Source organism: Aythya fuligula, chromosome 11, assembly GCF_009819795.1.
Source record: "Aythya fuligula isolate bAytFul2 chromosome 11, bAytFul2.pri, whole genome shotgun sequence".
NCBI lineage: Eukaryota > Metazoa > Chordata > Aves > Anseriformes > Anatidae > Aythya > Aythya fuligula.
The window spans coordinates 11,495,982-11,508,194 of record NC_045569.1 but is presented as its reverse complement, the minus strand read 5'-3'; the positions used below and the strand labels follow the sequence as shown (position 1 = coordinate 11,508,194).

The window sequence follows — 12,213 nt, the reverse complement described above, 5'->3', positions numbered from 1 at the left end:
CATACTACTTGCCAAAATTGTGAAAAATGAGAAGTAAATCAGTATGTCCAGACTCAGTCCAGAAGAGGAACAAGAAAAACTCTTCTCATTTTTGTAACTTTAAATAAACTCTTACATCTTTCTCCAAAGCACATTCTGCTGACTGCAGATAGAGACAAAGCACTGTGTTACATGGACACAGTTTGATCTGAGAGCAACTCACGTTCCCGGGTACACAGTGGCCTTGATCCTGCATGACACACAATTAAGATCAAGCATGCAAGCAGAAGCATACAGCGACTCGTCCAAAGAGATGCCCAATATCCGCTGGCAGCCTGGATCTTCTGACCAGGTCAGTACCTCCAGCCGTGGCCACGCCACTGCACTGGGCTGTCTACAGAATGATCGTCTACAACCAGAAAACACCGAGCACATCCTAACACATCCCAGCGCACTTCAGACATAACTGGATAACAACACAGGTGCAAAAATAAAGTCTTCTTGTACAAAAATAAAGCCTCCTGAACTCCAACTAATTCAAGGTTTCAACAAATTCAAAGTTTCAGCTTTCACAGCCAGCACTCTAAAGATAAGCAATAGTCTCTCAGACTTGGTTTATGACCTGAAACCATAGCAATTTATATTCTTTCTACATCTACTGCTTGATAACTGCCCCCACTGTTATATGAAGCTGGGGAAAAAAAAAAAAAAAAGTATTTGCTATCCCATTACTCCCATCATTAGACAGTTAATAGTATCTGTCATTGGAGGTTTTTTGCATTAGTACAGATTAAACAATCGTAAAACAAGGTACCCAACCATAAGGGCACATACCCTGGTTGCACTTAAGAGAATCCAGGGAAGTTTTACTTACTGACCAGAGACCAAATTCTGGCTGTTCTGAAAATTTTAAGAACTTTGCCAGTAGCTTCAGTATAGCCAGGAACTTGCCTACCGAAGTTATACTGATGCCTTTGTGGAATGACAGAAAACAACTTGTCCGTAGTACAACCATTATTGCCACTATTTTCATTTCCAAATCTTGTCTCCAACAGGGAGCTGTTTTCTACACTACCGAGAGGCAAACAGAGCAGTCCAAGCCCTGCCGCAGGTACGTCCCTCGAGCCCACAGAGTTTAAAGGGGCTGAACAACTAACTTTAGTCAGAATTTGACCCTCCAATAAACTTCTTCAGTATGTGAAAATAGTTCTTGGCTTTGTTTTGAAAAATGAAACAGACATCCTGCCAGCAATCCCAGTGCCATCTACATTTAAGTGTATGGTAGAGCTTCTTTGGGGTCCAGTACCCATGGACATCCCGGTATTGCTCCCCCCCCCCGAGCTATTTATCGCTAAATTACAGCTAGTGGAAAAGCACAGCTTCATCAGCAGTTAAACTGCAGGAGTGTATGGAGCAAGTCACTTTTGCTTCAAGTTACCAAAGTACTAGGTGTGGTTGTCCTCAACCATTTGTGGAATTTCTCACCAAAGTTTTATTACGAAAAAAAAAAAAAAAGTCTTAAAAACTAAACCAGCAGACAGAGTATTCCAAAAAGACAAAATACACATCTGCAGACTCAGGCTTCAAAGCTGAACACAGATCCTGACCCACCTACCTATCACACGGATACATTTATGCATTTAAAAACTCGGAATTAAAACCACTGTTGCAAAAATAGAGTTCTACACTTCAGCGCCAGCTGAGAAGCAAGCATGGTAATTCAGTACAAATACAGCTTCTATCTGGCAATGCAAATAACAGAATACAGAACACATTAACATCATATTCAGGTTTTTTGTTTGTTTGTTTTTTGTGCGTGTGTGTGTACTATAACTAAAACATAGGTATAGATTTTTTCCAAACAAGATCCATACCAGGAAAGTGTACTTTGCTGAGCACTTAATGAGGCTATTTGTCTGATGAAACTGTATCAGACACACCAGAACCTCAAGCGTAAAGGCAGAAAGCTATGGTAAATAGATAACTTTGAAAATGTGTTGTCTTTTCGTGGCAAGTAAGATGGGGCCTCATAAAATTTCCACTGCATCCCAGTAGGGAGCTAAAGGTCACTGCTAACTCAAAGTTAAGAACAATGGGAAGCAGAGGATGTCATTCTTTCATATTTGCCCAGTGATTCTGTGTTTTCTTTGCATGGATTTACTTAGGAAACTGGGAACTCTACAAACAATGAGAAGATTTCAAGGTTACCATTTTTCCCTTAACAAAGCTGGGTATCAGAAATCTGTTTGTAGACTTATGCAAAATGTTTGTTTTATAAAGAAAAATACTTCTTACTTTGATCTTTCCAAATATAGGAAACATTCATTTTCCCATGAAACTTCAAATTAAAGTGCAAAATAATTCTGCTTTCGCAAAAAGACTGAATTTCCAACAAAGAAACAGATACAATTTCAATCTGTTTGACATTATTTAACAAATGGATTTATATCTATCCTGGTCAGAACAATAGAAATAATGTCCTGGAGATGGTTTTCAATTTCGTTCACCCAGGAATGAAATACTGTCTGATTAACAAGGAGACTCTCTTTACATGAACTAAAACGTGTCACCTTAATTTCTAGAGATCTAATGCTCAAAAGTTGGCTATAATGTAATATAGTGACAGAACTGAAAAGCTATAATTCCTCCTTTTCCAAGCACAGATGGGAACCGTAATTAAGAGTCCCTCATGCTAGCATCAGTCTTTTTCAATAGCAACATTATTTTACCCCAAAACTTCCTTTAATCTTGAATATTCCTTTTTGAGTCAAAGTCATCTTGCCTTGCTAGGACATCTTCTCTCCACATATGTGTGCAGACTATCTTTAAACACATAAAAGACTATCACAAACCATTACAAACTACCTTGTCAGCCACACTCAAAGTGGATATAACTTAATTCAACGCATTTCCATGTCAAAAAAGTAAGTTCCAGCCCTCATCCTTTCTACTGAAACAAAGCCACACACGCGGGAGGTGGTTTATAGGATGCTAAGCTTTTTATATTATGTACAGTGACATATTTACAGATTTTACAAGGAAGAGAAGAAAAGGCCCTGGGAGTTTGATCCAAGGCCAACAGTTCAGCCCATAGGAAAAGGGGATGGTCTGGAAGAATGCACAAATTAGAGACTCCGCTACTTAACTTCACAGTGTATATATCATCATTTCTTACATTTTGGCCTGAACGGGGATTTTAAGAAAGAACCTACGAGGGGCTGGATGTTGAAATCTTTGAAAAACAGAAGACTTTAACCACATCGCCTCCTTGATGGCTCTGAAAGCTTAAAATCTGACTCTGAGCAATCAACCTATTCAGTATGCCATGCACATGAAAGCTATTCAATTTGCATCTTGTCATCCCATGCCAATTTAAATTATGGTTAAATGAAGATACCTAATTATTTTACCCAATGGACTGATAGCAATGAATAGAATGTCACGGGGCCAAGCAAATTCCTAGTGAAACTCCACTGAATTAATGGGTCTCAAATAAAAAACACTGAACACAATTCACACAGAAAATTGTGCTTCGGACATAAAATCACGTTTTATGTGCAATCACGGAAACATTACTAACAATGATTTAGTTCCAGCCATGGCTGGTAAAGCTGTTTACACCGTGGGTATATTATATCCATGCACACCCCCAAAATAGAACACAATGCTAAATTGTTCTCCGAGGTATGCAGGTGCTTGCACTGTCCCCTGACAAAACGATGATTTACGCAAAGCTTATATTGAAACAATTTTACCTCGGGGGCAAATTGCTCATTATCATATTTGCTTTAGGTTTCTTTTACTTTTTGTTGCAAGCTAATCAGAGCTTTAATTGTCCATATCCCTAAATATTTATTTCCTCTTTGAGGACTCGTTTGAAAGTCACTTGGCATGTAGCTGCTCAGAAAGTGGAATATTTTCAGTGCATTGTTAGTACTGTTTAAGCCCAATTCTGGAGTCTCTTCTCAAGGTAAAAGCTGAGAGAAGCGAACAGAAGTTCTTACCATAACTAAATAAACCAATAATTTATCACTGCTGGTAGTGGCAACTGTTGGATAGAAAAATGTTAATGGCTGTTAAAAATAATTATCATTCAACCTCTCATTTTCTTAATATGGACATTTACTTGAAAATGAGAAAAGGATACTAAAATATAATAATATAAGCAAAACAGCATCTAAAAAATATTTTTTCTAAGTTTCAAGTGGACTATGAGTACCTTTCTTAATGAAACACTCTTTGTAATCACACAGATTGTAAGCCAATCTAAAATCCTTGAACATGAAGTATCTGCAAGTGGGTGTAACCATTTCACATCTTTCATTTATATTTAGATGCAGCATTTTGGATGCCAAAAACTGAAGTGCTGGCACTTTGAATGGTGAGGTGATGCCAGTACCTTGCACCAGCAGTTCACACCACAGGTAATACTGGGAACAGAGGAAATGGATGGAGAACTTGTATCACCTCCAGTTCTTCTGCATGTCTTACTAGCAAGTAGAGTTTGACAAGTAGAAAATTTCTCTTAATGAACTTGCAGTTTAATCTCAGCAATACAATTAAGGATACAGAGGGTAACACAGTAAGTTAAATAAATAGAACTGGAGAAAAAGGGTTGTTTTCAATATCTCCTCTACTGACACATTCAGGTGGCAAAAAACGTAAAGCTGAGAAGTCAGCAACTAAGCCTTGCACAGCCAGGCAAGAGACATAAAGCAAGTTCAGACCGGGGCAGTGAAGAACAGCACAAAGGGCAGAGAGAAGACAGCGTTTCGTGTCTAACATGAATTTATAGCTGGAAGGAGTCTCAGTGGAATTTCTACCAACAGTGAGTACTCTAAAAATTCAAGACCTAACCTTGCTCATCTCAGTCACACAAGAAGGTGCCTTCAAATGCAGTGGTACATTTTGCATGAGAGGAACTAAAAAGAAATGGTTTAAAGGTTGAAAACACATCTTAGGCTGTCTTTATAGCATAGCAATCTATATGCTGTGAGTGATTTCCAGTTCTTTTCGAGTATACATTACAAACAACAGGAAATTAAAAAGATTTAAAAAAAAAAAAAAAAAAAAAAAGGAAAGAAAGAAAAGCCTTAAATATTAACCCAGCATGAATACGGAAAGGTCACATGTTACTCCATCAGTTCGCTCCATACCATTTAAAAATTAGACCCCTCCATCCCCTGGAGAAAAGGGTTCATGCCTTGCAATAAAAGTATATTAAACGTCGGGCTGGAAGTCTCGAGTCATAAGGACTGAGCAAAGTTAGCATATCTCAGCGTGGGAAGGATCCTCTCAGTGGGAGCAAGGATCTCTGTACGGGAGGGCTGACGTCAGTGGAAGTGGGAGGGAAACGGTGAGGGGAGGTTTGCTGGGGGAACGGCTGAGGGCTGTTTCAGTGGGAACAGGGAGGAATCGAGAGGGCTGGACGGCCTCACTGGAAGTAGGGACAGTACATGTGGGAGTTTCAAAGGGAGGGAGAGCTGAAGTGTTGCAAGGGGAAGGGATTACCAGACAGGCAGGAAAAGAGCAGACAGCTTAGCAGACTAAATAATGTGCTGTTAAACGCTGAGATGAGATCCATTTCAGCACTGAAGGTAGAAGTTAGCATACGTCCTCCTGTATATACAGGATTATGCAACCATTGGTTTGCAGTGACTGTAAAATTCACAGACAATTTCACAGGTTTTCAATGAAGGAAACTTGCTGGCTGTAACACCATGGATCTAAACTGCTCATCCCATATCGACTGATAAATCAAAAAGCTATTTCAAATTCAGCCCTGCTGGCTTAGCTCTACTTTTAATTTTCAATAAAGGAAGTTTGGATTTACTTTCCGATCCCCTTGCACCCAAACACACACATTTCTGTGTTAAATATACACGACAGGGAGAGTTACACAAGCGAAGAGGAAGGAAATCTCACATACGTAAAAGAATGAGAGGGCAAAATAAATGTGCAATGTATGTGCTGCAGTGCATATCAGTGCAGTATAGAAATGACACACATGCATTGCTCGGACAGCAACCCCTCACAATTACCCACAGCAGTTTTACATAAATGCCCATCAAGTCCTTACACCATGCCAATCCTTATTTATGCTAAATGTTAACCAGAGTTATTACCCTAAAAGAGTATACACAGATTTCTATAAAGCCAAGTACCCTTACTACAAATTCAGCTACTGAAATTTCTGCAGAAGAAAATCATTACTAACCTATATGAAAAGGCTATCACAATTTTGAATCCACTTTCTTGAGACTTTTAGAGCTGAAAAAAATCAGGAAACATCTCCTTTGCAACAGGACTAATCTAAGTTTTCTTTGATATTTTTAATGTAGCCCTGGATAATCAAACTTCAGTCACTGCTACTGAGTAAGTCTCACTCATCTTCCACTGGGAAAAGGACAGAGTTTAAGCTGTGGAGTCTATCTGTTGAAAATTAAAAGAAGGGTTTTCATGGCTGGCTCCCTATTTAGGTACAGCACTGATTCCAAGCTGCTCATGAATTTTCAAATGAAAGCCACGCATAAAATTACTAATCAACGAGGGAGATACAGGCGCCATGACCAAACAGATTTATCTCCTCCGTTTATCACGTACTATCACCATACCCATATATACCAGCACTAGGTACTACAGCACTTATCTCTGCACACACGCACTTTCAGGGCTCCTCTGCAAGTTTACCACAGATAAACCAAGCCTTCTCCTTATTCGGAAAGGACAGGTATTTTTTTAGCTACACTTTGTAAATTGGTGCAAATCCCAAAACGCTCACACCACACATCTGGAGAATGATCCTCTGCCATTCCAACAGCACAAAGACACAATAAGATATAAACATAAAGCCAGAATAAGCCTGGGGGTTAATCAGCAATATATATAAGGCCATTTTACAATTAGCATGGGTTATTTCTTCTTATGACACTGCCTGACTTGAAAATATGTGTGCTATAGCTAACAAGTTGATTTGGTAAAAGTCACTGTGTTACTCATTACACTGATATTAATAAACTTAATGCTAATGCCAGCTGGAGTGAAAATGCAAGGTTTACAGCCCAGGTTTTTTTCCTAGCTTTCACATAGGACTTTCTTGCCTTTAATCTGTGCATGTATGACAGAAGAATGCATGTGAATTCAATTGCAGTGCCCTGAGACAACAGGAGAATGCCATCCTGGCAGTAAATTGGCCGTGCACACGCGTTCTGACCGCAGCACCAAAGCACAAAAGGTATGCAGCATCTTCTGCTCAGGTGAGGGAATCCCAGGTGCCATAAAGAACAGCCATAGTTAGTGGAAGCACCCAAAGTCATAGGATCTCAGAGTTCTTTCTCAAATCAAAAATCCTTTTAACTCCAAAACTGCCCAGTGTCCTGCCCAATGCTCCTTTTGACAGTGATCTCAGGCTCCGGTCCCTTACCTTCAGCATTCTCATTCTTTATTTCTTTCTAAACAACTTCACTGTACCATGACAAGTGTAGCTCTCTCTCCAGCACAATTTCTGAGACAACACAGTTATACTCTAGCACAGGATGAACTGTAATGAACTGTAAATCTGATCATAATATTCACACTAATGCTAAAAGCAGAAAATGAAGCACATTGCTGCTTTGCATCTCTAAAGATAGGATTTTACACATGAAAATCATGTAGATGTGATTTTTCAATCAGATTTTGTACTCGACTGATCACAAAGAGAATTCCATTCTCATTTCTAAAAACCCAGGCAATGTGCTCAGAGTGATGACAAGGGCAGAAAAAGACCTAGTGATAAAAATTAGAACAGCTGCCAATGAGGTTAGAGCATGTACATGAACCAAAATCAACCGTATAGCACCTGGCCAAATTACCCAAACCGGGTAACAACAATTTTTACGAAGTTCTTGAAATCAAACAACAAAACTAAGGCTGCTTTCCATGGTTATGCTTCTGGAAACAGTCCTTGGAGTTGTTTGTTTGTTTTCCCCCCCATAAGCAAGCACACAGAAGACGAATTCACACAATATAAACTTTAACAATATTTTGGTTTTAAACTTTGTAATGTACAATTACAATCACAATTAAAAATAAAGCTATTAAAGCAATTGTCAGGATTCTGATGACAACTTAACTTTCCCCACTGCAGTTACCATAAGCACGACTACTGTGCGTGAACAGAGCCGTACAGTTTAGTTTCCTGTACAGTACTAGCACTCAATTTTACGTTACTACAACACCATTGACCTTCATATTCTGACTTAGGTGTTATTAATTCCTCCTTCGACTCACTACATGCAGTGTCTTCTCATTTTTTCTACACCTTTTTTAAACTTCTGTGAACCGTACTTACTAAATCTGGAGGAAAATGGAGAAAATCATCCATAGTACTGAAGAAAATTGCTTCAGGTCAACGTTCTAGAAGCCACCTTAATAAGTGTGTAAAAATCCTCAGAAATCTAAAAACTATTAGTTTCTCTGGATCTGCAAAACACTTGACATTTTGCTAGTTCTTGCCTGCACCTCAAGCCTGTATCTTGTATTTACGGCGTGTGTATCTCAGTCCTTATCACAGTAACCCAGAGCTCATCAGCCATGTTATACAATATCCCCCGAGGTACTGCATTTGAGTTCATTTCTTTTTTTTTTTCTTTTTTTTTTTTTTAATATTTGCAATTATTATTGTTTCAAAATAGAGATAGTTCCCTCCCCCAAGGGAGAAAATATGGAATAATCAAAAACTCGAGCAGTAGGAACTAAAGTATAATGCATAAGCCCGTGACTACATCAATGGAAAGCAAACTGACATACAACTAACACTTAAAAAAATTAATCACAGATTGCAATTTTTTTCAGTATGTGTCCTTCAATTTCACACAGGTCTTGTCTTGTATCTCTACACATAAGTATACACACTGAAACACATGCAAAAAATAAAAAATAATAACAACAAAAAAAAGCAAAAACTATTTGCAGTAACAGACAAGGTCAACAAGTTGTTAATGTAAACCAGCACCCAGAGCAAAATCTGCTGCCCCTCTTCCAACTTTCTGAATGGAAGAGCTACGCAAACTGATCAGCCCACCGAGTGGATCACTTCAGGCTGCGATCTGCCCGCTTCCACAGAGCCGAGCAGCTCGAGGGTCGCTGGGCAGCCCCCCATGACCGCACAGCCCCCACGGCCAAGCCCACCGCCGCGGGCCCGCTGCGGGCGTCCAGCCCTGCGCCCCTGCCTCCAGCGAGGCCGCTCGCACCGCTCCCCTTCCCAGCCTTCGCCAAAGCCCTTTGGAGGAGCGAAGAGGCTCGGGCACATCCACAAAGTCATCGCATGAGAGGGATTAGTTTATAAACGAAAGTAATAGCTCGAGCCAGGAAAAGCTCCCCCGCAACGCGTTACTTCAGCGGGGGGACTCCTTGGGTTAGACCGCTGCAGCCAACTCGTGTGCTGCGAGAAACGGCGCTCGTGTTTCGCACCCTTTTTACCTTAACACTGGATCTGCTGGTCTGGGTCTCTGCCTCCATGCTCTGGCTGTTCTCCCTCTTGTCTTTCTTAGAGGAATTAGTCCTCACCTTATAAGTGGATGTGTTGGAGGATTTAATGAATAATCCTGGGACGGGGTTGCCTTGCTGCTGCTGAGACATGGTTGTGTTGGTCTGGTGAGGGGAATTGCACTCCTCAGACTCTTTGCTACTGTGATAGACCACTCTGCTGTCAGAGATGTGGATGCTTGGAGCACAGCCCATGCTTTGTGGCCACCTGGGGAATACTTCTAAATTGTATATATATATACGTGCATATATATATCTCTTTCCTTCCCGTTGGTATTTCCCCCTGCTTTGCTTTTTTTTTTTTTTTTGTTAACAGGTTGAATCTTTGTCCTGCGTCTCCGCTACACTCTGAAGCATTGCCATCGGTCCCTCGCACACGACAGGCTCGTGTCTGTCCTCCTCGGCCTCCACGAAGCGGGTCCTTTGGTCGCCCCCTCAGCCAGCGGTGGGCCGGGGGGCTGGAGGGGCGGGTGGGGAGGGGGGGGATGGATCAACAACTGGTCGACTTCATATTTTCACAGGTTAGTGCTGATTTTCCTAAGCCATCTGAGAAGCTTGGGAGGGCTTGCTTTCCTTCGGGGGAAGAAGGAGGAAAAAAAAAAAAAAAAAAAAAAAAAGGAAAAATAGCCCCGAAAAGCCGCGAAGCAGCCGCACAGCCCCGGTGCTCAGCGCGGCCGGGGGCTCGGCACCACCCCCCCCTCCTAGCCCGGGGCTCGGCGCATTCTCCCCGCGGCGCTCCCGGGGGGGGCCGCTCCCCACCTCGTCCTCCGCGCTCGGGGCCGCGCTGCGGGGCTGCTCGGAGGAAAAAAAAAAAATAATAATAATAATAATAATTAAAAATTAAAAGACACCCCAAAAAAATAAAAATTAAAAAAAAAAAAATCCCGGCGAGGAGCCCGATCCGCCCCGGCGGCGCTCGTCACGCCGCCTGGGGCACGTCGGCGGGCGGCCGCGGGGGTGACATTGGCGGTCCCGGCGTCCTCAGGCGGCGGCAGCCCCCCCTCAGGCGGCCCGGGCGCTCCCCGGGCGCCGCAGCGGCATGCCGGGCCCCGGCCCCGGGCGGGGCGGCGGCGGCGGCGGGCGGGCGGCGGGGCGGCTCGGAGCGCTGCCCGGGGCCGCGGGACGAGGAGGAGGAGGAGGAGGAGGCGGCGGCGGCGAGGCTGGCGGAGGCATCAAAGGGCCTCCATGGTGGGGGCAGTGTGTGGCCGGAGGGGTGATGCGGGACGGCCAGAGAATGATGATGACGACGATGATGATGATAAAAAGATTAAAAAAAAAAAAAAAAAAAAAAAAAGGCGAAAGGCGAGAGAAGCGGCAGGAAAACGATCCTAGCGTCCCGGCTCGGCGGAGAGGCTTGCGGCGGCGAGGGCTCCCGTTCGCAGGGCCGTGGCGGCGGCGCGCCGTGCAGCGGGGAAGTGCCGGTGCTCGGTGCTCGCAGCTCCGCTCCGCGCCCGCCTCTCTGCACCGGGCGGCGGCGGCCCCGGCCCCCTCCCTCCCCACCGCCCCCCGCCCCTCCCCTCCTCTCCCGCTCCCCCCCCCCCCCGCCCGCGCGGCCCCGGCGCTTGACAGCGTTGGAGCCAATGACAGCCGCCGGCGGCGCTGACCTCCGGCCCGCGCTGGCGTCAATGCAAATCAGCCGCCCCGCGCCAATGGCGGCCCGCGCCGCCCGCCAGAGCCGGCTTCAAACCGCCGCCTGCGCGCTCACGGCGCCCGCTGAGGGCTCCGCGCGCGCTCCCCCTGAGGGGAGCCGGGGAAAGGCCGATCCCCAGCGCTGCCCCCTCGGCTGTGGCCCCGTGCGGTTACTCGGAAATGGGTTTGGGGTGAAGGTGCTGCGGGTCCAGGCAGACCCCGGGACTTGGATACCGAGCTGTAGACCGGCTTGGTCGGCAGCATGCGCAGAAATCAGGCTTGTTCTGCCGGTGAGACCCGACATGCCTCAGCTTAGGACACAACACACGGCACAGACCCCACTTTAACGCACCTCAAGAGGAGCGGAGTGCTTGAGGCGGTGCCAAGGCCATGCCCAGCACAGGGCTGGGGGCACTCCTGACACTGCCCACAGTACGAACCCAGGCGCGGTGGCAGCCCCCAACACAAGCACAGAGCCCACGCTGTGCTGATGCCACACGTGCCCTCCGTCCTGGTTGTGGCACCCGGGCTCACCGAGGTACTTAAACACACCACTCACTGTCACCCAGCAAGCAACAGCAGTTTAGGGAGGGACAGATCAAACTTTAGCTTTAGGACCACAGAAAACACTAAATCTCAGAGAGATGGCTTCTGTCAATAAGTTCCCGTGCCTCAGGAGAGAAGATAAGGTGTTACGAGGAAAACTATTCAAGTTCCTCCAAGTGCACATCACGAAGGGCTCTGTGCCCCCATCAGCCACGGTGTTTCAGAAGCAGCCGGTTCAGAGCGCCCTTGTGTGCGTTTGGAACAGCTGGCCTCTGAGCATTACCTCAGCTACATGGGAAATGCCATCAGGTCGTGATTAAAAGGCAGATAGGCAGATAAGCGAGGACTGCGTCAGCAAAAAGCAGCTCTCCGTTCATATAGGTCACAGCATCAGCTGGTGCAGATGGCAGCACCCTGTAAGGCCAGGAGATGCAAAGCCAGCAGGCAGCGCTTTTGAGAAATGTGTTTTTTCAGGACAACCACAGTACTTGCATTGTCAAAATGCTTTTATTTACTTCTAGTAATTGCTAG

At 44.5% G+C, this 12,213-nt stretch overlaps 1 protein-coding gene across 2 annotated transcripts in view; it reads right to left on the bottom strand.

The window, feature by feature from the left end:
* Positions 1-10,079, bottom strand: part of PDE8A (phosphodiesterase 8A) — a 127,332-nt gene extending 117,253 nt beyond the window's left edge. For both annotated transcript variants that reach the window (XM_032194849.1, XM_032194850.1), the window contains exon 1: positions 9,442-10,079. In XM_032194849.1, the coding sequence (XP_032050740.1) occupies positions 9,442-9,702 (261 nt within the window). In that variant the 5' untranslated portion in view covers positions 9,703-10,079. The remainder of the gene's footprint in view (positions 1-9,441) is intronic.
* Positions 10,080-12,213: the final 2,134 nt, after the last annotated feature.